The sequence below is a fragment of the Anas acuta genome, chromosome 1 (assembly GCF_963932015.1).
Source record: "Anas acuta chromosome 1, bAnaAcu1.1, whole genome shotgun sequence".
Classification (NCBI taxonomy): Eukaryota; Metazoa; Chordata; class Aves; order Anseriformes; family Anatidae; genus Anas; species Anas acuta.
Window position 1 is genome coordinate 26,411,416 of NC_088979.1, and position 26,833 is coordinate 26,438,248.

General features: G+C 38.1%; 1 protein-coding gene across 2 annotated transcripts; it reads left to right on the forward strand.

Annotated features, from left to right (window-relative positions):
- Positions 1–257: 257 nt before the first annotated feature.
- Positions 258–15,015, forward strand: UFM1 (ubiquitin fold modifier 1). 2 transcript variants are annotated; one of them, XM_068673504.1, is made up of 6 exons: positions 258–339; positions 426–482; positions 795–852; positions 7,656–7,695; positions 8,099–8,131; positions 13,160–15,015. In XM_068673504.1, coding segments are annotated over exons 1-6 (258 nt in total). In that variant the 5' UTR covers positions 258–337; the 3' UTR covers positions 13,228–15,015. The 2 variants fall into 2 exon arrangements, with proteins under 2 accessions (XP_068529605.1, XP_068529611.1); XM_068673510.1 differs by lacking the exon at positions 13,160–15,015 and adding an exon at positions 9,149–12,772.
- Positions 15,016–26,833: the final 11,818 nt, after the last annotated feature.

Sequence of the window (26,833 nt, forward strand, 5' to 3'; positions counted from 1 at the left end):
GTGCTGCTCCCCCCTCCCCCCCCCCCCCCCCTCCATTTTCCCTCAGCGGCGCGCCCAGCCCTGGGTCCTCCCTGCCCGGCGGAACAGCCGCGGCTGCTGCCTCACGAGAAAACCTCAACATTCTCCTCCGATTCACCTCGTTCTCCCTCACCCTCTCCCCTTTCAGCCACGGTGAGGAGTCAGGACCGAAAACTCTCTCTCTCTCCCCCAGGAGGGCATTTTTAACGCTTCTCGTTCGCTCAGGCGCTCGGCGGGCGGATCGGGAGGAGGCAGGAGCCGCGGAGGCCCCCAGCGTGAGGCGAGAGGCGGCTGACGTGGCGGCGGCGCTGGGAGCAGGATGTGAGTGAGGGACACGGCGGGGGGCAGCCCCCTCGCAGCCCCAGCCCCGCAGCCCTAACCTCTTCTGCTCTCTTCCTTCTCCCCAGGTCGAAAGTCACCTTTAAAGTGACGCTCACCTCGGACCCGCGGCTGCCCTACAAAGTGTGAGTGCCGGGCCGGGGCCGTGGGGGTTGTGGTGTCGCAGGAGGCCGTGGAAGCCGGTGGCAGCGTGAGCAGACACGGGCCAGAGCTGTGTGGTGTTTTGGTTTTATTTTATTTCATCGTCCTGGCAGATGAGCATGTGTGTTTGCCTTGTAGGCTTTGATCTAGACCGCGTACCATACATGCACATCCTGGGTTAAGAGTATTATCACTAATCAAAGTGACGCTGTACACAGTAGTTTAATAACAAGTAGAAATAGGCGTTCCTGTGTGTGTTAACAGTCACATAGCCTATATTTAAATTGTCATTTCAGGTTAAGTGTGCCTGAAAGCACACCTTTCACAGCTGTCTTGAAGTTTGCTGCAGAAGAAGTAAGTAGAAAGTTACAGCCTTTTTAATTTATTGAATGTTGCTGAAAGCAATTCTTAATTGTGCAATACAGTGCTTAATTTGGCACAGAAAATGCTGCCATTAGATATGAATGGACACTTGCTTTAGTCATGCCAGTGGATCTGTCAAAACTTTTGGAATCCTTAATTCAGCAGTTCTTACACAATTTGTGTGGCAGTAGCAGGGACAGACAGACTGCCTGGTCGTCTTCACATTTAAATTAATTTTGTATCAATAGTATAAAAATTTATGGTAGCAAACAGCATTACAAGTTATTGCTATTGCATGTTTAGTAGTTTAAGTTACTTATGTAAAGTAACCAAAATATTTTTCATTTTTTAAAAAAGGAAACTCTTTACTGGAACTGAATGTGAAAAGACTTGTAATTTCTGATTATAGAAGGCTTTGAGGTTAGGCACATAGGCTAGATTCAAAAAATTCGCTTAAGTGAGACTTGCATTCTTAGCTTTTGAGTATTTGGTCTTTCACATGGAATCCAAAATCCAGAAATACATGCCTAAATTGCCTATGTGCAGTATTTGAGGTGTATCCTGTTTGTTTTAGATTAAACATGCAAAGATTAAGAGATGTGCATTTGGAAGTAAATGGTAAAGTGAAGTTGTCAAAAACACGATGGCTTTTTTTTGTCAAGTCAGCAAAAGATATAGCTGAGAGTCTGTTCCTGCAGTCCCCACAATGACTTCTGAAAGCCTAGGAAATCTTGGAATTCTTAAAATATTTCTTGTCAAAGCATTGGAATTCTAATAAAAAAATAGGAAGGATAATGGACAATGTGTCTTGAGTCTCTTGATGCTACTGTTGTACCGCTATGTGACAGAAGTTCTTAGCAGAAACAGTTTATGTGGGGATAAAAAGGGTTGTGGGTTGTTTATTTGGTGTGACATTACGTTAGCAGTAATGTACAGAATAATAAACACCTTTAAATACACTTGGTGACTTAATGTCTTTTTTGTTTCTTTTCCAATTTGTTTTTATTTGAACAAATGCAGCAGTGCCCACGAAACCCATACATGGAGGCCTAGACTGAAAAGTCCAGCAGTACGCTGATGTGGGGTTTCCACTAGCTGCAAGCTGTTCCCAAAAGGGACAGTCCTGTTCCCCTTCCGTTCTTTGTTACAGATTCCTGTCACCTCAGAAATGCCAGGTTGAGGTCTGATTGAATTGAATACCGAGTTGTTCAAACTGGATCATTAATTAAAAGGTCTTTTTTGACATTTCTTTGTTTTATCAGCTAGTGAGCTTTATTTTCTGGCTGTGTAAGGCTCACTTCAACCACCAACGTCTACAGGTAGTTCAAGCTGGCATAAGGTGATGTAGCTTTCAAAAACAACCTTGGCTGCTGCTTCCTTCCCTTCCCTTACCCCTTGAATGTACTGCCAAATAACTGGCAGAGTCATCTTAAAGATATAGTTTGGGTTCAGGCTAAGCCTTTTTTTTTGTTGCTGGATTGCTCTTCACACATGTAATCTGGATTCACACCATAGATGCCCAATACAAATGCTAGTATAAGGGAACAAGGAAGACTGGGGTGGGACTGAGAGTAGTTGGAGACATCAGGAAAGAGGTGCCACATGTGGTGGGAGGGTTGCCCTTAAACCTGTAAACTCACGTAACTGGATGTTAGATGAAACTGTGATAGTGTGATTATAACATCCTCTGTAAGGTGGGTTTAGAAAAGAACTAATTACTTAAACATTCCCATTTAACTAAACCATTTTTTTAGTTGATGGGAGGAATTTGAGGGAGTTTCGCTGGTTGACCTCAGACCACTGTGGTTCAGCACCATTTTATAGAATAATTATAGACACTTTCGGAGGCACACAAGAAAGATAGATAATGCGTGATGGAATGTAAAAGTGCCCAGTATGGTTAATGCTTACAAGGGTAATTCCATTAAATGCTTATGTAACAAACATATTTTTAAAAGAAAATACAAAGAATGTTTTATTTCTCCCTGGAAACAGTGTGAAGCACTTTTTGTATTAGCCTGTGGTGGTGTTAAATAAAAATTAATAACATGAACATCTGCTTGATTTGTCAGAATATGAAACTTCTAGTTGCTATTTCCAATGCCTTTCTGAAGCCTTTCACATGTCTGTGAGACAGGGCAGAACATAATGCTTTGTAAACAGACAAAAAAGAAAATGAGCTTCATTCTGGTGGAAGAGTCTACTTTCATCATTCATGAACCTGGCATTGAAAATATTTAAATTGAAATTATCCTGGGTATTGTGATTCATATATCAGTTTCATAGCACATTATACTAAACATAGAAAGAAAAGATCGAACTGTAGCCCCAGATTCTGAATGAAGATGGTTGTCAGTCTCCAAGGGAAGTACATTATCTCCTGAATGACGAAAGCTTTGAGGGCAGAAAAGGATTTAAGTTTGGACTGTTCAGTCTTGGCATGTTTTCTGCTGAGATGTTTTTCAGTGTCTCAGTTCAGCCAGATGACAACCAGAATTCCTCTGGAGCAACCTACCGTAGCCATGATGTAGAATATTCCTCATATTTACCAAGTTTCAATCATAGGTTACTTTTTTTTTTTTTTTTTTTTTTCCCCCAAATTCCTTTAATTGCCCAAGGCAAGATGTATTCCTTCCCCCTTGGAAATGACTGAAATGCATAATGGAGATTTTTTGTGTGTCATTTCTAGCACATCACGTAACAAAGACTGGCAGAACTGGAAATGAAAAAACTGGATCATTAAATGGGAAGGTCTAATGAGGTCTTAATTGTTTGCAGCAGTCAGCCCTTCCCGATACATACATTTGACTGCAGTAGATTGGATGATGCAAATTTATCTTGTTGCTTATTTTTTTCTCTGATGGGCTGTTTAAAAAAAAAAAAAGCAGAGTATTGGGAACAGTGTTCTCTTTAGCTTTTATATATCTGCAGTTCTTTCCACAGTTGTCAGAGTTCACTGTGACAGTGCTTATGTTCTCATTTACAGCCTGTGGTATCAATAGTACTAGTAGTTAGAGCTACTTAGTACGTATTTTGGGTATACATTTAAAGAATACTTACACAGCATCTCTTACCTTTGTGGAATTGTTAGTCAAATCGTCATCCATTCCCAGTAAGCAAAGTTCAATTTTATTCTTTCATAACCATATATTTTTTGAAACTGTTTTGTTACTCTGATGTCTTGACACACTCATCTGCTGTTCATTGTGCAAAGAGAATGAGGTTATTGCTGTAGAGGATTTTTGACATTTTAAAAAAATAAGGAAGGGATATAATTGTTCGTATATGATTGTGTTTTTTTTTTTTAAGATTTTACCATAATTATTGAAATGTATTTCCTTGCATTGATAAAAAAAAAAAAAAAAAAGTTTGGCAGCCTCAGTTATCAATTTATAAGGTGTTTGAGGCAAAGAAGCTGTTTTTGTAAAGCATGTGTGTTTCGGGCTGGATGTTTCCTACTTGGGTTTCAAAGAAAGCTGGGGATTATCTGCTGAACACAAAATTTGTTTGTTGCTTGAGTATCCATCTGACTTTGTGTTATAGAAAACCTTACATTTTCAGCATGGGAAACATTCTTACTAGACACAGGAAGGACTTTTGATTTAAGCTCCAACAGAATATTAAAATGTAGTGTTGAACCATATTGTACCAAATTATGTGTAATGACTTCCAGTATAGTTTAGTTCCCTTTCTATGTTGTGATGATTTTCATGTGCTGAGTATGTAGCTGACAACTATTCCTGTTTGGCCCAGTATTTCGGGCTACGATAAAGGAAGTGAAGTGTTTCATTCTCCTCTAACACAATGTAATATGAAGCAGTAAGAGAACCTTAACTAGTCATTCACTGGCTGACTGCCTCGCAGTTCTCATGTGCACCTAGGGTATAAGCATCAGATAGATTCTGATACCGAAAAACAAAATGTCAGAAAATGAGTGCAAATGTCCAGCCTCCTGTGAACGATCCATCCCTTTCACGCATCGTGTAACAGAAGAGACAGGAAAGAAATGAGAAAAAATGCTTAAGATACTGGAAATTACTTTTTTCTTTTTTTTTTCTCAGATGATGTAGGGGGAAAGATCTACAAAATCACTTAGTTAAAATGGAAACATTGAAAAATAACTGAAGTATTAAGCTAAGGATACATTTGCTGTTTTTTATTTTTTGTTTTATTCCTTTACTTTTTGAGTTGGAAGTGGCCTCATTTCAGGAGGTGGGACATTAATTTCTCTTATTACATAAAAAAAGAAAACAAACAAACAAAAAAAAGCCTGCTCCTTAGACTGCTAAATCAAGATTCCCAAAGTTGGTAAGGTTGAGAATGAAGGCTTTATCCTTCTTCATCGTATGATAGGCATGCATGTTCTTGGTCAGGCTGGGATGGAGTTGACTTACCCCACAGCAGCCCATGTAGCCCTGTGCTCTGCACCTTTAGCTGGAACAGCTCTGATATCGCAACAGTGTTTGGTCTATTGCTGCATCAAAGCTGTCTCACCAACCTTTCCATCCCCTGACCCCAAAAGCCAATGGGCGGGAGGTGGGGAGGGGGTTATTGCAGGGACAGCTGACCCAAACTCTCTGAAGGGATATTCCATACCATATGATGTTACATTCAGAAATAAAACTTGAAGGAGGAAGGAGCTCCCGTTACGAAAGCTAACAATCACTGCATGTACTGAGATCCAGCTTCCCAAGAAGTGGCTGAACATTTCTTGTGGATGGGAAGCAGAGAATAATTTTTTCTCCTTTTGCTTCTGCGTAGCCTTTGCTTTTCTTACATTAAATTGCTCCTATCTCAAACCTGCAAATGTTTTTTTTCCCAATCTCATTTACTCCCACTTCATCCTGCCAAGGAGGGGGGAGTGAGAGAGTGGCTGCGTAGTGCTAAGCTGCTGTCAGCGTTCAACCACAACACTGCATTAGCTATTATGAAATTGCATATTGTTCTTTTACATTCTTACTATGAAATACGTAGCTCCCAGTTTATCAACTCACTTTTCAATCCCTTCTTTGAAGAGAAATTCTTCCGCTCCCTATGGCGTTTCTACAGTGACCCTGGTACCTAATTTGTCTTTTGCAAAAATTACAGTTTTCATGCTACCTTGCAAGATGCATAGGTGACAGGATTTACCTGCTATAGATGCAAAGCTAAGAGATACTAAGTTAAAAATAAAAATAAAAAGGCTAATTTGGTGTGTCTGGAGATTAAAAAAGAGACATTTTTTCAATATATTAATAATTACGTGCTGTATTCAAGCATGGTGTCCATGAGCTCTAGCTGTTGCTGTTAGTGCATGGAGTTTCTGCAAATCAGACCTCATAATTTTGAGTTGAACAATTAGAAAATAGGGAAAGTGTAATTAGTGAATGCCATTTAAAGGCCTGGCTGAATTGACTTGTTTAGCATATGGGAGTTTGTAATTCTTAGAGGAAAGCATTCAGTGTTAGCTAGGATTCGTAATTAGCTTTCCTTTTTCTTGCATAAGAAAAGTGCTCTCTGAGGAGGTTTGACTGATTTTTTTTACCTACAGGGTTGTTAATTGAGCTCAGTACAAAGGTAGCCCTTGGTCCTCAGAACAGCCAAGTAGTACTGATTGGCTTACACTCACGCTGCCTACCCCTCCATCCTGTGTGGTCCAACCACATTAAGCAGTGCAAGGATGTTTATCTGGGCCTCCATGTAGTCACAGAAATAGGTCCTAAGAAATAATTAGTTTGGGCTTCTCCAGAAGTTTAGATCTTCTGAAATAATTCCCAGTCTGTGTATATTGCAGCCTCATCTGTGCAGGGATTTTCAGATTGTGAGACTGACTGCATGTGATGCGTATAGGGGTGGGTATCGTGGGGACGTGACTGCGGGTACAAAGCCTGTTGGGGCTGATGTCAGAAATCTGAGGGAGCCAGGTCTGATGCAGTGCTCTTAGTGCATCCTTTTGTAAGTGTATCCTGGAGTAAATTCTTGGAGTAGTGCGGTCAGAGAGGACCAAAATGAGCCAGGGAGAAAGCTAGGAAGTAGGTTAAAATGAAGCAAGATGAGCTAAAGCTAATTTTGGTTTCCCAATCGTTCTCTGTCAGGTAAACAAGAGGTTCACATGATCATTCATCACGATCTTCATGATGGTGCTACCAAGCACTCAGAATTTAATGATTTATTTGTGTGATAAAAGATACTCTCCCAAAGCAAATTGTATGTGCATATCGGATGCAACCTTCCCCCTCCCCATAGTATATAATATCTTTACACTAGCTCTTATTTGAGTCCTGTAAATGACAAGCACACCAGTATGAAGTCAGTATTCCGATGAATATAGATGAATATATAAACATGTTTTGGGTTCAAGACTTGATGTTGTCAATTTTTATTCCAGAAAATTTGAACATGTATATTCTTTGTCACTTTTTTAAAAGAAAAGTATTGCTTGCTGAGCATCTGAGATGATGTAATAACTATGCTTCTTAGAAGTTTATTTCCATGCATGTTTTAGGTGCATGGAGATAATACTAAATGGTATAATCAGAACTAATACTCCTTAACTTTTAAATTTTATCTAGTGAGTAATAATAATTGGATTTCACTTTTTTGATATTGCAAATTACTTATTCTGTACTGAGGTGTCTAATTGACTTAAATTGTAAACCTTTATTTTGCTGTATCTATAAATGTGAGGGGAATCTTTTCTCATAATTCTTTCGTAACTGAACCAACCAAAATGATAATTGCTTTGAATATTCCCATATATTTTCTGGATTAAATATGTCTCTTACATTATTTTGTCCTACTCTAATTTCTTTCAGTTCAAAGTTCCTGCAGCAACAAGTGCCATTATAACAAATGGTAAGTATATAGTTTTTATATCATAGTTTCAGTTACAGGGTATTGATAAAAGCAGAAACATCTTTTCTTTCATAAACTGTAGACTACAAACTGAACTTAATATTGCAGCATTATTGTTATTACTTATGCATGGGTGAAGGTAATAAACCACTAATATTATTCATTGAAGTGGTTTTGTCCTAACACGTAGTTTTGATTGCCTATGCTGAAGATTTCTTGTTAATTCCTGTGATAAGACTTTTTTGATTATAAGAAATAGCTGCTTGAAGTACTGATGTGCTAAATATATATTGCTTGCTATATTACATTTTTGAGCTGAAAGTCTAGTGTAATAAACTGTGTTATTTCTATTTTCACCTTCCTCTCTGTTTTTGTCTTTTTCTGTTTTAACATTTTTTTCTAGATGGAATAGGAATTAACCCTGCACAGACAGCAGGTAAGTTACTATTTAAGTCATCTAGTCTTAAAAAAAAAAAAAAAAAGTTAATTTTCTGTTAAATTAATGCATAGCAATCTGGGTTGATTTTTATATCTTAGGTTTTGATTTCTTAAATAGGAAAAGAATTATCAGTAGTTGGAAACTACAGTCAGTGTTGTGAGGAAAAGGTTACATCCACGTAACTATTGTTCATGTTGTTATTTAGTTTGTGAAAGCATAAGGCACTGCTGATCTTTAAGACCTAGCTATTTAGTGCAGTCTAAAAGAGCAATGTTGTTTTACTTGTTACTAAAATATCATGTAATAGTTGTATTTTTCCCCACCCTATACCTAGTCTAGTATTTGCTATTTCAGTAGCCATTCTGGTAAGTTATGTTTAGAAAGTAATACTCAGTTTTACAGCAGGAACTGCATGTACTTTGGAAAGCACATCTTCAAGAAGATAGAATTGTTTTGCAGATAGCCCTCTTGTTCTCACCAAGTGATTCCAAGTGAGAAGTCTCTGATTTCAACTGCGGAGGCTTGCTGTGAGTTAAGAGTTTGCCTCTGTCACAGGGGCATAGAATAGGGGTATAGAATTCTTCCCCATCACCTCCCGAAATACATGGATAGATAGTACAGATCTTGATTTGGACTAATAATAGCCTGCTGTCCAGAAGCTGGCTTCTGTGGATTTGTACTTGGAAGTTACATTTCTAAATTAATTTGGAAAGTATTACAATAACCTAATCTAGACCCATTTGAGATGAGAGTTCACTGGAGTGGGATATCTTGCTAGGGTCATAACTTTCTACTAAAAATAATAAAAATGCCTTTGGTGCTTCTTGAACACAGTCATCCAGAGGAAACTGTGAATCTGATTTGACTCCTGCTTGCAAATGTGATGCGCAGTTGATGGAGAGTTCATTGCTGCTTCTGTTTCTTGCATGAAGTCTTTGCCAGATTTTGTTCATTTATGCCCTCCGTCTGTCATGTGTTATTGAAGATACCATACTTTTTTTTTTTTTTTCTCAGATCTAAAGAGAATGAGAAAGTGAGGTATTATTAGTATACTTAGCAATCTAAGATAAACAGTATAAAGTAAAACCTTGCAGAGCATGTAGTATGTGATAGAAGAGCAATTGCTTGGTATTAATTTGGGGAATTTACTGGAGTTGTAAAAGGAACCACTTAAGCATAGCGACCCATTTCTGAGGTCTAAAATTGCATCGACAACTTCTGAAAATGAAAATCAAGAGAGCATCAAGTCAGCACCACAGGAGGTTTCTGTCCTCCCAGGGCTTGCCTTAAGACACCCGCATTATGCTTTGACAGATGTACTGCCTCAGGCAGACTCTTCAGCTGCTGCTGTCCTCATTATGATCATATGACCTTAAAAGTATCATAAAAACTGATGATAAGGCTGACAATATAGTTTAGCTACTAGATCATTACCCACATGTACAAGCACATTTTCACATGACGACTAAAGAGCATTTATGCAAAACAGTAAAGTCAGTTGTTTAAGTTAACGTATACTTACGGTGTCGCTCTTCTAACAAGTATACTTTCATTTTGTATTATGTATCCCAAAATAGTTGTAGGTTAATCCTTCAAAGTAAATCAGTTTGGGACTACTTTACTCCTGAATGAAAACGTCCATATGGACATTTATCATGCTTGCAGCTATGCACATTTAATTCACAACTCTAATAGCTTTGCTAATTGCTTTGCAAAGTTTGCTAAGTTCTTATAGATGTTCACAAATTACTCAATGGTAATATAAAACAGCATTTCAAAGTTCAGTTTCAAGTAAATGAAAAGCATCTAGATGCAAAATGTTTTCATCCTGGTCTTTGTCTTATGTGCAAATATAAGATTAGACTGAAGGATATTGTATGTGTATATATATGTATATATTTTAAACAAAGAAGGTACCACTCACCATCACAATGCTGTGTGGTGTTGCTTTAAACTGAAAGAAAGGAGCATGGGGGAGAAGACCACTAAATCAAGGAACAAAATCCCATCCAAAGTTTACAAGTAAACATAGATAACTTAAATATAACCTTGTGTTCAGAACTTAGTAATTGACACTTCAGAAAATAATAAGTAGGTTAGAACTTAATTTTTTTTTTCATATTATTTGAGTTCCTGTAGATTGAACAGTTACTTTAGTCTTCAAAAACTTCCCAAAACAAGATGATCTAGGAATAAAATCTTAGTAATCCTTGGGGATTTCAGAGGTTTTGTCCTTTTCCACTGTTTCCCAACCTTTCTAATCAAAAGCAGTCCTCAGGTATAACTTTCATTCTCCCTGTGTGATTCCATGGAGCAGGGGAAATGAAAGTTGAAAAAGCTAGGCTTAACACTTAATTCCTGTATTGATTTCAATTTGAAATCCTTGATAGTTCGGGGAATAGTATGCCATAACTTTAATAAACCCAGTGCAATATTAATGATGGAAGCAGACTAAGAGGTGGCGTGAACTGCTGTCTGCATGAGATGCAGCTGTGTCCTGTTTTAAAACTTTGGATTATGATTGTGATCGCAACATGAATTCTTTTCATCAAGATTGATAAGCTTAGTTATCTGTTTTGCTGGTGTGAGAGATTTGTGTTTAGAGCAGTTTTGAAAAACACTTGAAACACTGAAAGAGAATGCAGTCATTGGTCTCAGCCAACACGGGTTCATGAGGGGAAAGTCCTCTTTAATGAGCTTAATTGCCTTTTATGACAAGGTCATCCATCTGGCTGACCAACAGAAGCCAGAAGTAAGTTTTTTCAATTTCAGCAAGTTTGTGATACTGTTTCTCACTGTATCTTTGTAACAAAATGTCCAGCCTGCAACTAGACAAGTACATAATACAGTGGGTGAGCAATTGGCTGACAGGTCAGGTCCAAAGGGTTGCAGTAAATGGGGTTACAACAGGCTGGCAGCCAGTCACTGGTGGGGTTCTGGGCTCCGTTTCAGGGCCAGTTCTCTTCAGTGGTTCTGTAAATGAACTGTATGCAGGGCTGTCTGCGAACTTACCTAGTGTGTATTCCTATACTAATCTAGGAGTAGCTGTTGACTCGCTTGAGTATAGAGGGGCCTCGCAGAGAGGTGTTGACAGTTTAGAGGGCTGGGCAGTCACCCACTGCATGAAGTTTAACAAGAGCAAGTGTCAGATTGTGTGCCTGGGATGGGGCAACCCTAGCTATACATACAGACTGGGGGGTGTGAGGCTGGAAAACAGCCCTGTAGAAGGGGATCTGGGAGTTCTGGTCCCAGCAAGCTGAACATGAGCCAGCAGCGTGCCCTGGCAGCCAGGAGGGCAACCGTACCCAGGGGTGCATCAGGCCCAGCACTGCCAGCCAGGCAAGGGAAGGGATTGTCCTGCTCTGTGCTGTGCGGCCTCACCTCCAGCACTGTGTACAGTTCTGGGCGACACAGTGTAAGGAGGGCATAGAGGTATCAGAGAGTGCCCAGAGGATGGCTATGAAGGTGGTGAAGGGTCTGAAGGGCAAGATGTATTACAAGTGGCTGAGGTCCCTGGGTTTGCTCAGCCCCGAGCAGAGCAGGCTGAGGGGAGGCCTCATGGCGGCCTGCAGCTCCCTCACAAGGGGAGCGGAGGGGCAGGCGCTGAGCTCTGCTCTCTGGGGACTGTGACAGGACCCGAGGGAACAGCATGGAGCTGGGACAGGGGAGGGTCAGGCTGGGGGTTAGGGAAAGGGTCTGCACCCAGAGGGTGCTCGGGCACTGGGACAGGCTCCCCAGGGCAGTGGTCACAGCACTGAGCCTGCCAGAGTTCAAGAAGTGTTAGGACAGTGCTCTCAGACGCATGGTCTCATTTTTGGGTTGTGCTGTGAGGAAGCAGGATTGGACTTGGTGATCGTTGTGGGTCCCTTCCAACTCAGGATATCCTATGATTCAGTGATGATTATTCATCTCTTCTGTATGTGGTCTCAGCATATTATCTAAAAATAGAATATCTTCCAATAACACATTCTTTTGAATGGGTTTTCTGGTACTCGTTACGTTGAATAGGTAGAACAATTTAAATCCTTATCCATGTGCCAGAAGAGTGAAGTCCAAGAAAGAGAAGCTTTGTTCCAACATGCTACTAATGAACAAATGCTAAATATATTAATATTTTTTATGAGCACACTCTACATCCATGAAATAATGTGCTTGAGAAATAAATGTAATTATTGTGTTTTTACAAGTCAGCATGAAGATGAATAGGAATAGATATATATTATTGATACCTTTTATTGTATTGTGTACAGTCTCCTTCATGCAGTAGCACAATGAAGTTTAAAAAAAGAAGTGTAAGTCCAAATAGTAATTATAGAATGCATCATGTTTAGCAACGTGATTTCATTCGCAAATGTTGCGTTTAATAGAGTAAAGCAGTAGTGACAATCCTGAATAGCCATCCAAGTATTAAAAACTCTCATATTGTGTTCTCCTAAAAATCTGTTATGATCGGGACTATACAGTAATAAATAATAAGTTGAAGAATTTTTGATGCTACACTGAGACTGACTTATGTTTGGATATGTAGAGAGCCTTCCCAAAACAAAAATGTAGTCAGGATTCTGAAGTTTTCGTTAAGTACCGAACCAAGGAGAGAACATGAATGAAAACATGGATGAGTGACCTCAAGATAAAATAGTTTTAACAAATTAGAGCTTGACTTCCTGACCTTTAAAATATTCTGGCATATAAGTGAAATCAGACATGCAGGTATGGAAATGCAAAGTTTGAAAGGCCGCAGGTATGGAAATGCAAAGTTTGAAAGGCCGTAACTTGCAAGTTTTATTATATGACTTTGAGTCTGGTGTTTTTACTTCAAAGTACATGTTGTTTGGACAGGGGTGGCGTGGGAGGGATAAGACAGAATTCTGTGGAAAAATAAAAAAATACATTTTTCTGGTGTGAGAGAAATTACTACAAAGATGTTTGTTAAGCACTGTAATTATATTATTCTCCTTTAAAAGGGCATGCTTGTTTAGGTAACATTTTATTTGTTTGGTGACATGTTCTTTTTTGTTTGTTTAGGAAATGTATTTCTAAAGCATGGTTCAGATCTACGGATTATTCCCAGAGATCGAGTTGGAAGTTCTTAATGTCTACTGGAAACTTTTTGAATAAGTGACGTTGCTGTGCAGCAAAGGTCTATTTATTTTGGAACTCCACAGTGCAACGCATCAATTGGCCTTCCCTAAAGATATCAAAAATGACTTCCCAGGATTTGATCTTTTCTGACACAAAAATAAGACTTCATTTCCTTGTTAAAATACATGAAATCATGCACTGATTCTTTCTTCACTAGTATACTTAATGGGCTGATTCCATATTATGTTCTTGAAAGAAAGATGGACCTCTCTAACGGTGTTACTGAAACTGCAAGGGCAAACACTTAGCCACGATCAGTAGATATTTAAAGTATTTTATATACTGTTGGACCTGCTGTATGAAAGGGAGACTTTACGATATTGGTACAGAAAAATTGTTCCTACTGAGTGCTAGAAAGTTTTTTTTTCTTAAAATTCCACATTTGGAACAGTTTTCCCATGGTCCAAGTGTTTAGCTCAAATAGAAGGGAGATCTCAGTGGATTATTACTGAAATAAATAAATAAATGCCAAATGTTCCAAAGCAATTGTAAGATTTAATTGCTGAATATACTTCAGATAAAAGAGAAAACAGAGCTATTGAAATGTTAAAACTTTATTTGATGTTTTGTGAAGTTAAATTCAGTTTCAGAGAATTTGTGAGACATAATCTCAAATAAAGTGCCATCATCTGGGAAGGACTGCAGCATAGTTTGTGAATGTTCTGGTCAAATAAGTCATTCCTTTTTCAGTAAATACTGGTTCTTTGCAAAAGTCTTGTTTTGCTTCTGTGTATTACAAAGGAAGTTGTAGAATGCATTGAAATGTTTGTGTTTGGGTAACTTCTTGTTTATAAATTGCCTGAGGTAAACTATCAGTCATGGATTTTAATTAGAGAAGTTGCTGCTTTTCTTGAGCTATTAATACTACTTTGTGTTTTGATCTATTTGGCCAAATCATACCCTGTTACATTATATGTGTCTTACTGAGTTTACAGAAAGTTGAACAATGGGCAGTGTAGCACTGGATTAAATGAGGATTGTCTGAAATACATCTTTGATGTGCAGAAGGACGTTCAGATTATGTTTCAAATAGTGTAGAAGTACAAAATGCCCTTATGAGAGGGTATGAATTAAGTGTATAGAGGAAAAACTCTTCTGAAAGTGGTATTTGACTGTAAACATATTCAACTCTAAGATGAATTGTAAATTTATGGATTTTCCTTTATTTTAATAAACAACAATATGAAAAAAAATGCAAATATTCCTTTCTCATTTTCTTTAGATTTTGATGATAATTACAAATGGTGCCCTTTGACATCTTAATCAACATAATCTGAGATTCATTTTGAAGCCAACATATTCTTATGCAGAATTCTACAGAACACTGATTTTAAGGGCAGAGTGCATAGTTTCAATTATCTAATGCAACAATATAATTAGAATGAGCTAAGTTAATAGCTTGTAATTTTTCTCTGCCAGTCTGTTGACTGAATACCTGAAAAACACCTTACAGTAGAATGTAACAAAAATCAAAGCTTTCTTTCCGGTCTCAAGGTGCAATACAGTTTTCAAAAAGCCATCATGACCTTTTCAAATGCAATTTGAAGCTAAGGTGCATTCATGTTCTTGTAAAGAAGGCTAGGTAAAAATATCTCAGATGATGTCTAGCATTTGTTATGCTGTTACTTGGGTAATAGCACAGATAGCATAAAGTATTTGTTTGCCATATGGTGTTGCAAGCAGTTTGTATAACATGCAAATGATCTGTCCATTTGGAACAATAAATTATCTTTGTAATAGTTTCTGCATTCATGACACCTTTGTCTCAATATGGTCTCTAAAACCTGAATGTAATTTTTTAGTTTGGTCAATTTGCTTGGTATTAGCAGTAGAGTGTACTTAGTAGGCGTTTGCAAGTTGATTTGATGTTTGCAAGTTCATTTTGTGTCTAAATCATAATTGGCACAATGTATAGCAAAATAAAAGTTTAGAACCAGACTTCATAGGCCTAGGGAATCTTCAGAAGATTTTGAAAATAATGCTGTACTCCCAGACTTGCACTGTTTGGTCAAACCTTACTTCAAGATGTACTTCAGAAATCAGCACTGCCTGGAGTATAGTCTTGGGCTCTGATTGTAACTTGACTGATGTTAAATGAGAGACTTCTGTCATTTGTCTCAGTTTCACTTAGTTGTTTCTTTGCTGAAGGCATGAAGGCAATTTAGAGGGTATTTTTTCCTCTATTTTACATTTGTAAAAGTACGGCTGGTTTATGTTACAAAGATATTCTGTGAAAATTTTTGGCAGAATCCTTGAGCATTAATGTGGAAAGTCTCACCAAAACTCCCAGAGAGTTATCGTTACTCTTGTGGTTTACAAAATATTCTAGAAGACTTGATTTTCTCAAACTTGACCAAACTTTATGAAATCATGGGTATTTTTCAGGGAAAGAGACACAATGATCTAATGTAGTATAGAAGAGTTAAGAATCACAGAGTCATTAAGGTCGGTAAAGACCTCCAAGATCATCTGGTCCAACCATCACACTACCACCAATATCACCCACTAAACCATGTCTAAGCATCATATCCAACCTTTCCTTAAACACCCCCTGGGAAATGGCCCTCACAACTGATTTGTCAGTACTGTGAAATTCCTCCTCATATTTCTTTGTCATGGTTTTGGCTTGGGTAGAGAAAATTTTCCTTGAAGAGGCTGATGTGATGTTGTGTTTTGGATTTAGGGTTAGCTGCCTGCCAGGTTAAACCACAACACCAAGCCACAAAATCCAACTTTTCCATGTTTAAGATTAGAAGACCATTTTCCACTCTCATTGCTACTACATAATGACTGAAAAATTGTGGGTAGCAGATCTTGAGAGTTTAATTTTTATTATTTTGTTTAAATTCATCTTTAGGTTGATAGTGAAGACGCACTTCCCGTTACTGTTCCTATTGTACACTGTGCAGTCAGAGCGAGAGGAGGAATTGCTGGTATGACTGCAGAATAGCAGTTAGTGCATTTCAAAGATATTGGGGGCACAGCACTCCTTTGTATGGCAGCATGCAAGTACTCATCAAACAGAACACTTTAATGGGGCAGTGAAAAACCCTAAGTCCTGCAGTTTTCCTACTAGCACTGCAGAGACAGCATTTCAGCAGTACAGGCAGGAGCACCAAGCTCCAGCTGAGTAAAATTCAGTTCATGTGTGATACATTTTGTTCGTATTTAAATACAGTACACCTAACTATACCTCTCAGTGGTGAATTTCAGTCACTGTTCCTAGGTAGATACAGGGGAGTATGCACAAAGGCTAGCATGATCTTTTTGAGGCTAATCTCTGCAGGCTGTTTCTGAATTTAATGGAAAGTGAGATTCCTCCCGAGAGAGATTCAGAGTAGCTAAATGAATCTTCAGTTCTGAATTGCCCTCTGGAGGAGCCTTTCTCTCTTTGCTGAATCTGTAGAAAGCCTTGAGATGTTAGCCTGCAGGGGCTAATGTTAACCTTTGTGAATACATCCCCAACAGGCGCCTCCCCCTCCCTTCAATATTATATGTTGTAGCATTCTGCTACCCACTCGCTGTTGTTTGATCTGGATGTTTAGCACATGACACGAAGCTCCCAGGGACTTGTTCAAAACTAAAATTATAAGAACTTGTTTGCATGCAAACAAACGTGCTTTTTATGTGATCTAATTAGTCAAATGCATCTTTTTTTTGTTTTTACAGCAGGTTTAGCAGCCTTGGTGGGAGTGTCAGGGAAGGCTTGTTGTTCTTTATGGAAAGGTTTGTCAGGTTAAAATTAGTTACATCTACAAACAAAGAAAACGTGTTCTGAGGAAGAAAACCAACCATTCTATTACTTCATTTTTTTTTTCAGAGTATAGAATTGGTCTCCTTTATCTCCCTGAGGAGGTTAAATGTTCCGGGAAAGCTGATTTTAAAAGGTTTGGAATGTATAAAATAGCCACTAATGCAAAGGCCAGGTGCAGGCGTTCCTGCTTATTGCTATGAAGAAAAGTCCTGAGGCTGTGAGTGGGAACTGTTGGTGTCTTTCACTGATGAGAAATACCAGGTGGTGTCTATAAAAACTATACCAACCGTTAAGGCTTTTGATCATTTTGCTGGAGAAAAATCACTCTCTAATTTTGAACAATTGATCAAATTTGTCCTATAATTAAGTTAAATTTGTGGGTCTTCAAAGTAATCTTCCTGTGGTGGAAATGGGAAGGTTTAAGATTTTTCCCTATGGAAAAAGAAAATGTAAGTTGCATCAAAGATAAGTGCCAGCTGCATAGCACAGCATCTTCATCTTCAGAAGATTCATTCAATAAAGATTCATTGCTGTCTGATGAAAAGTTTAACAAAAATTGGATGTGATTTGTCTTACTGTGGTACATGGCCATTTTGGAATTCCAGGCTCACATGGTATGGTATCATAGCAAAAGCCGCAAGGTTTTAGTTCATATGAGCTATTTAGTGCACTGTCACAGCCCTCTTAGAAATTCAACTAAAGAGCTGTTGTGTTATTTATAGGGGATATATATGTATATGAAGTATATCTTCTACATTTAATGAACATTTTTGCTATGGATGATCAGGGATAGTTTGATATTAATACTGATTAATGCTCCTCGTGCCTTGTAACATCAGGCATTACTTTTAACTGCTTTTCATATGTTTTCTCTGAAATAGCTCATATTTAGACTGCACGCCAGTTTTGCTTTACAAAGTGTTGTTCGTTTTTACTGTGGGCCAACATCATCACTGTGACTTCGGTAGAGCACAGAAAGGTAAAAGCTTCTGAACCAAACTGGGTTTATGCGGCATTTCTTTATGCTTAAATGTGTATGTGTGTGCAAGTAACCGATACATGGAGAGCTCTCCAGTTCCTTCCCTGAGGAAGCAGAACCTCGATACCTTCACTGGCTGGCCAGAATTGGTGAGCTGACAGAGAGTATGGAGTGGTAGGTTGTGGCTGATGGATGCCAGTAGTCAGTGGCTCCAATAAAGAGGAATTACAAAACAGAGGACTTATTTTATACATAGATGATTCTCTTTGGGAAACAAAATCGTCCTGCCTTTTGTTTAAGGCAGAGCTACAGTCTAGTCTGGTCTTGAGGGCCTAGCCTAATCTCACTCTTGCACGAGTGGAAAGACTGCTTATATGGAAGGACTTCTCACCCAGGTAAAAGCGATTTAATCTGGTTTTCATAGGATTTTCATAGGCACCACGCTGACCAAGTCATTTTCCTGAAACAGCTGTTAGATAGCAATCTCTTGATTGCAGCCATTGTGTTGGTTCTAGAGTGCTGCTCTTAAAGATTTAGGTATACTTCCTGGGTATTTTTTATATAGGACTCCAGGTGTAATTGCAGGAGTCAAGAGGACAGTGAGTGTTAGCTACTTTGAATTATTTGTGTACCAAGTTGTTGGTATTTTTCCCCAATAGTTTGCCCCTATTTGTCTGCAAAAGAAACATTTGCAGTTAAGGAAGTGCAGTATACATTTCCCGCCCACTTAACAAAATAAGATCAAAATTGTAGTCATTAGGTGATTATCCTATCTGCTGATACTGTAGTCTTGATTGTACGTCCTGGCACAAAATAATGTCTAAAATGATTGCAAGCCAGTGAAAAAAGCAATGAAGTTGTTCACTGCCCATCCTGAGGATAAATAGAGAGAATTCTGCAAGTTTTCAGTGCTAACCACTGTGAGTTAAGCCAGTAGCTGTCAGCAGCTTGTCAGCTGTCAAGAGTGGCTTAAACAGTTTTTATAGCTGCTCAGATTTGTCCACTATTAATTTAATTTTCTATTTCTTTAAAATTTGGTTGTGTAGATCTAGGCAAAAGCCCTGTTTCAAGGCTCTGTCACAAATTTGTGTTAATTTCTAGCCCCAAATCCACTACTTTTAGCTGACTGTTCAGACATGGTTCAGTCTGGGTCACATACCTCCTGGTGGAGTCTACTGAGAAACCTTTGGATGTTGCCCACTAGCAAGATACTAACTCTTTAATTAATAATTCTTAAGAGAGCATTGAAATAAAAATAATCTTGGAAATGTGGCCTGCTGCTCTAAATGCTTGACCTAGAATCGTATCACAGAAAAAATGCTGCTGAAATGAAAGGGACCTCTGTTGCAGTGGAAGGAACTGGTACTGACTAGACAGTTTTAGGTATGGGACCAGATCCATGCTTCAAAATTGACATAGTAGGCTGCCCATTTCAGCATTCTGAGAAAAGAGAGAGAGGTTGGTCTTCAGGATAAGGAGAAAACTTAGTCATCATCTTAATACAGTAGGTGAGCTCAGCTAGCCAAACTCCCAGGTGAGGGGGAATGCCCTGACTCCAAATTGGCAGCAGTAGAGTGAGATCTCTGTGGTCAGCAGAGTTTGGGGGCCTGACACAATACAGAACAGCACTGACAAATGAGTAAGTCCACAAGAGGACAACCAGGATAGTTTAGGAACTGCAACACATAATGTCGGAGAAGAGTGTGACATAGCTGCTTTTATTCAGTCTGGAGCAGAGAAAGGTAACAGGTAATCAATGTGCCATTTTCAAACATCTAGAAACCATCATCTGGGGTTGGTTATAGAGAAGATGATGACAAATGAGTTGGAGGTGGACAATGAAAACTGGACACACTGCAGCATGGAAATTTCTGATAAATGATACAAGGTATTCACAGTGAGAATCCTCACACACTGGAACTAGTTGTGAAGAGAGACTGTGGAGTCTTTGCTGATACTCGGAACGCAGTCGTGCAAGGCCCTGAACAACCTATGTAACTTTGAGGCTGACCCAGCCCTGATCAGGGCTTGAGGCAGATAAACTCCAGAGGTCCTTTCCAACCTAAACAAGTCCTTGTTACTCCCCCTCTCCCAGCTTTTTCTTAGTAGAAATAGAGCTACATCTTGCTTTACCTTAGATACCTGCCCAGGCAACAGAGGCATGGCACAGCCACAGCTCTTTCTACTTAAACTCTTTTTACCCTCTCCACACCTGTATTTTCTCAGGACTATAGACCTTGATCTGCTGGAGTGGCAACCAAAGATTGACCAGAGGAAATAGCCAAAATCGTACTGTCCCCTACTGTTGTGTAGAAGCTGTGATAGTTGCATGAGTAATTTGGAGACTGACAGGTGAAATATACATGCATATGTATTCATTGATGATATTAATATTAGATATTTTTTAAATTACATTTTTAATGCCTAAGTTGAGAACAAAAAGACAATTTTGGGTGTAGCTGATCAGCTAACATTTATTGCAGTAACTTTCTAAATCACATTTTTCTCACTTGGGCAGGGGAGGGAATGTAAATAGCATTACAGTAATAAAATGCTGTCAGAGGATCCATGTTGCTTGAAAAATTAGCATCTTTCAATTCAGTTTTACAGTGACATTTCCAGTTAGCAGTTGTGATTTAGCAGTAGAGACCCATTAACTTGTGACAGGGTTCTATTCCATTTGTATGGGCTCTTGAGTAGGATACAAATAATACTTGCTAACAATAATAGCAGGCAGGCGTCTCTACCCCTAGCACGAATAGTGAAAGATTGTACAAGCACTCAATGTCAATAAGCACCACCCATGCAGAGCAGATTATTAGTACATGAACAAGTGCACAGCATGTCTTGCCAACAGTACAGTAGTCAGTGATATCCATTTTGGGTGACAATGACATAAAAATGGTCCAATTATTTATGTCACATTCATTAAATTCTCACTTCTTGACTAAATACTGTTCTCAATTAATATATCTGTAGTACAAAGTAAGAGTGGGCCAGAGTGAGCTCAGGTACTGATTATTTTCAATTCTTGGCTCTGATTTGGATGACTCCAGCTGTCTCCAAAAGAGACCTGCTTAAGGGAGTGTTTACAGGATAGTCACTGCCATGCGGCCTCAGGCCCAGGAATGATGGACCTGAATGGTTTACCCATTTCATTTTTATTTGTCACCTCATGGCCGTAGAAAATTAGGATGGAGATCATCCATTTGTTTTCAGCATTCAGAGTCAGGGATTCCTGAAGATTTATGGGCTAACACCTGCAAATGATGAGGGAATCAATTTTAGCCATGAGAATTACCATGTGACTTTAAATTTCTTCTGTACTACTAATATGCCAGGGGAACATAATAATGCCAAAAAATAGAAACAGTTTATAGGTTTAAAAAACAAAACAAAACAACAACAAAAAACCTCAAGAGGATCATAAAAATGAGAGCATTTAGATGTTGCAGGGATTGATGATGCTGGACATTGCATTTCTTTGTTGCAGTTCTCTCCAAACTTTGAGTGGTGACCATTTCCCTGTGGTTATTCTATTGCCCTGCTTCCAAACACTTCCAGGTGATTGGTTTCCAGACACCTCTAAAAAAAAAAACACCTTTATTTCTTTCAATTCTGACCAGCATAATCTGTCTGGATGATACCAGATTATGTGGATACCTCCTGTGGATACCTCACTGATGTGATGCCAAATGGCATCATGTCATTTGCCATTGAAGTAGTTTAGACTGCTTCATTTCTAAATGATTGAAATAATGCAGTTTACACTGTGAAGCCCTCAAAATTAAGAAAGTATAGTAAATATGTAAAGTGTTTTAGACCTTAGTCTGAATAGAGTTAAAGTTATCAGTTATTTTTAGATTTCTGAAATAAAATGAGAAGAAAATGTGATTGTACCACTTTATACTGAATGTGGCAGCTACCAAAGCAAAGTATGCATTCATTGTTTTATATTGTGCCTTCAATGCAAATTTCATTTTGAACTATGAGATCACCTTGAAAAAGCTTTATTAAGCTGCTGTGATTTGTTTGCAGTACTTGATGACCTCAAATTAGAATGATACAGAGAAGCTCTAACGGCTTCCAGTGTTCATCACAAAATCAAGGTGTTTGTCAAGAAGCCTCAGGGTTTATCTAGTTAGTGGAAATGACTTTAATGAATTCACAACCCTTGACAGCCTTTTTTTGAAGATGCATTGACACTGCATGATTTTAAATGCAAAATATATGCCTGCTTACTAGTGCTTAACTATTAGTTTTAGTAATCCCTCCCTGTTATGAGTGAGGAAAATCAATGCATTCTCAATCTTACGCATTGTATTCCAGTCTAAAAGCTAAATAAAGACAAATAATTACTTCCATTATCCAATGATGGTGATTGGAACGTCAATTCTGTCCAAAAAAGGAAGGAACTGTGAGCTGGCAAATAAGCAGTTATGGTATCAACAATATGTATGATCATCTACTTAAGTTCATGTGAACTTTTACTATTGAAGAATGAAATGTTATTTTAAGCCAGATGGGGAATATCTGCAACTGAAATGCACTAATTCTGCTTTATTTTGGTTTGCCAAAACTGGCATCAGTACTATTTTATTATATTTAATGCAGTAGACTGTAAGTACAAAGAATTGTGACTTAATACAATGGTTCTTCAAGTATTTTAGTTGTGAACAGGCTTATATGAATTACATGCAATCAACATGTGTGGGATTTCCAAAGTGGTCTACAATTTTCTGGAAAGCAGGCGTCTAAAAATTGCAGAAGGTTGAATACAATTGATCAAGTTTAACTATTCATCCTGCAGTATGATTAAGTACAAAAATAAGACAGGAATAGGTCTACAATACTGGAAGGTGCATCTACAAGCATGTTGTTCTTCCTTGAAAGTACCAGGAAAGAAGATGCTGTAGTCTATCTGTTCCTGTGTTTTACTACATTTATACTTTTTTTTTTTTTTTTTTTTTCCCAAACTCAATTTTAATTTTGGAAAATTAAGCTTGCTTTGTCTTCCTCTTTTTCCAAATGGATATTGAGAACAGCAATTGAGACAAATGGCTGTTTGTAGGTGCCTATTTCCACAGTGCATAGGAGAAGTCTAGTCAATAAATTTTGGCTAAGTGCACTAATAGGACAGGTAAGATCAGAAGCTTTTGTAGAAAATAAATGATTCCTTAATGCATCTAATGAACTGCACAGATGTGGGAGATGATGCTTCCTCCTCTCTGCTGGTTTTAAGAGCTTCCTAGCTACCCCACAGTATCATTGGACGTAAACTTATGCAGCTTAAAAGCTGAAAAATATGTGGATTCTGCTTTAATTAAACTCTTGACAGAGGTATTCAGGCAATAAATTAATTTGGAATCTTATAAATAGCTCTGTCAATTCAATTAATTTCTTGCATCAGACATTTAAAGGTGTTCATCTTTCTTCACTAAGGTGCTTTTTTCACTTTAGTTAATGCTGCCATTTTCACACTTCATTTTTTATTTTCTTTTTCTGAATTCTCTGCCCATCTATCTTTTCATTCTTACTTTGTACAGAACCAATTCAGATTGTCTATCATTAGCTTAAGACTTGTTCCATCCCAGCTCTTCGGATTTGATTTTTTCCCTTCTCCTTTTGCTGTGTCCTTTCCATAGCTTTTATATCTCTTCATTTAATTTAGCACAGTTAAAGTGCTCTGTGTTGCTGGCTTGTCCTGAATTGCTGAACAATGCTCCTGCCTGTTTTGCTTTCTTAATTCCCTGTCTAACCAATGCCTTGACTGTTTTTCTGTTTTTGTTTTATTTTTATTTTTATTTTTTTCTTCCCATTCCCAGAGCTAATTCAGAGTGTGAGGAGGTGCTGAAATGTTAATGTATATAACTGAAAAAGTCTCCTCTGTGACAAATACAGGTTCATCAAAAAATAATAATAATAATAATAATTTAAAAATCTGGCATGCTGGAATTTTAGAAACAATATATCAGTCTGGACAACTCAATCATAAAATTAGCTTTGTCCTTTTCCTGTAATGCTTGGTGATTTTCATTTTCTCCACATTGCTCCAGTAGAACTAAGTTTGTCTACTCAAAAAAAGCCATGTGGAAAGGCAGATATTTGAAGTAGGAAAGTAGTTTGAGGTAGAAGAGCTTTCTGTAAAGCATCTGGCAAACAGCTTACCTCAAAGGGAGCTTTCCATCCCATTCCGGGATGGCTTATTGCTTGCTTTCTTGAGAATTCTTTTGTTTCAGGTCATTGAATATCTACTGCTCCTCTACACCAGAGGTCTGGAAGATGCATATTCTTCTAGAAACTTCATTCTTTTCCCATCTGTACTGGTGTGTATTTTATTTTTCTTTTTTTTCAAACATATAAATATATATGTATATATATACATGTATATTCAAGTGTTCGGCTAAGTTTGCTTACTGCTCATAAAAGTCCAAGGACAGACACTTCCCATTGAGCCAGGTGAGGTTGAATCAGTCATTTTTATGGTGTAGACCAAGAGTGCTGCAGGTGGCTGACAAGGAGAGAAAGGAATAGTAGTATCTTTTGGCTAGAGCACAAATGCTCAGGTGAAGCACTCTTTAGTTCTTGAATCTGCTTTTGATCTACTGAATGACTTTCAACATGCCATAAAATTATTTTGTGCTTCATTTCTCCTCTAGTTTTCTTTTGGTTCTTTGTTTTTAGCTTTTTGGTCTCTTGGTCTTTAGCTTTTTGGTTATCTTCTCTTTTTTGCTCTCTATCTCTCTACTTTAATACTATTTTCCTACAAATGTACCGTACACTATTATTTCCTTGCAAACTACAGCAGCTGATAATCACTGCAGCCAGCTCCCATGCAGAGCGGTGAGAAACACAATAAACAGAGGATGAGAAACTGTTTCAGGCATTTTAAGATAAGCTGTATTGCAGCAAGAGACTATCAGAATTATGTCGGTAGGAGAATTAGTTCAGCTAAAGAATAGTCTTTATTCTGTTAAACGACATGGGGTTTTATTTTGTTAATCAAGGCTGTATAAAAGCTCTAAGCTCTTCTCAACCTCTGAGAGGCTTCATTTGGAAGGTGGACAAAACTGCCTTCTTCCAGGGAGGGAAGCTCACATCAGTGTTTTTGACTGCTTGTGGCACATTGGCTTAGTAAAATGAGCTGATTTTGGAAAAAGTAGGAAGGGAAAACACTTGCATATCTTGAAATAGGATACTGGTATCTCATGAACTCTTGACATTCTGTCTCCTCTCAACCAACCCAAATACTACCTTTCATTCTTCTAATTAGTACCTCCATCTACTAACTGATGAATAAAGTTCCACTGATCTTGAATAAGGGGAGCAGAATATGGGAGATTAGCACCATCCTCCTTCAAATACAGTAGAAATCTTGCCTTTCCTTCAAAACTATGGAAGCTAATAGAGGTATTGTTGGAGGGTACAGCCCCTCCCCATATTTCTAGGTTCTTACTCTGCAGGGGTTCACATACTGCTAGATTCTTAGTATGGTCCTGCCATTCTGTAGCACAATCCCATTATTGTTAAACAAAACACTTTGCAAAACTGCAGCATGTTGAATAGCAGCACTCATTATTAGTGGATTATGGAAAGCAACATATGACAGTATTAACTTTTCGGTTTGTGGCTAATTAGCCCAAATTGAGAATGACTGATTTGTTGCAGGAAACTCCCTGGCAATTAGACTGTCTGCCACTAAGAAATGCTAACTTAACATTTTGAGCCAACTTACAGAAAAGTGAATTAATACACACCTTTCTTTAGTTAATGTTCCTTTTTCATCAGCCACACTTAGGATACCTGCACTTGTCTAATGCATAAACCACCTTCAATGGGATAAAGAGAGAGAGAATGAGATGTTGGAGCTGGTTCTTTTACATCTCTCTCCCTCCCATCTCTAAAATTGCTTTCTGCACATCACAGAGGAAAGGACTGTAAACTGTAAAACTTCCCCTACCTCTAAGAGTGGTAGGGGAATGACAGACATGGGGGAAATGTGATACAAGGGCTCTCTGACTCCGAAGATTTAATAACCCTGGAAGATTTCCTTTGTTCTTTCTTGACATGTTTTCCTTCAAGGACTGAACTCAGCTACAGCCAGACACTTTCTGTTTCAGAAATGAGAACTAGAATATATTGACAAAATGTCTATTGTCAGTAGTGGAAGCTGTAGGAACTTCTTGCATCAGGAGATATAATTTTACAAGGCATGTAATAATATCAGGAGGACAGGAGTCTGCAATAATGGAAACAGATGTAATGTATACAAAGGTGAAAAAACAACAGAACAGTATATTTACAAAGCCAATATAAATTTAATTTCTAGTGCAATAAGTACAACAGTCAAAAAGCCTATGACAATTTTCAGTTTCTAAGTCTTCAATGAGCACTTCTGTTGACTCATATGTTATTAAGGTAACATTTGAAAGCAGTCTTGTTCTTGATTAGACTTTCTCAGAAAAAGCCCCAAATTGATGAAATCAAAAGACCTTTTTCTTAAAATCTAAGGAGTGGGAAAAAAAAAAAAACCTTCTGAGTGAAAGGCTTCAAATGTGAAAAAATGGTGTGTCTGCACTTGCGTATGGAAGGTATGGCATGTAAGATGGAAAGTAGTTGAGGAATAACTTATTTTATTCTCCTGGAAATATTAGGATTTATTTATACAGATCTGTGACTCCAGAAGGGGATAAAATTGCATTCACTACATTCCTCAGGAGACAAAAAAAAAAAAAAAAAAAAAAAAAAAAAAAGAAAAGAAAAAGTATTTAATTAATCAAACTTTATTGATTTATTAAGCCTGCTTTCTGAGCACAGTTTTTCA

Coding starts and splice junctions, on each gene's coding strand:
- UFM1 (XM_068673504.1), top strand. Junction 483..794: donor CCGCGGCTGCCCTACAAAGT/GTGAGTGCCGGG, acceptor TTGTCATTTCAG/GTTAAGTGTGCCTGAAAGCA. Junction 7,696..8,098: donor AAGTGCCATTATAACAAATG/GTAAGTATATAG, acceptor ATTTTTTTCTAG/ATGGAATAGGAATTAACCCT.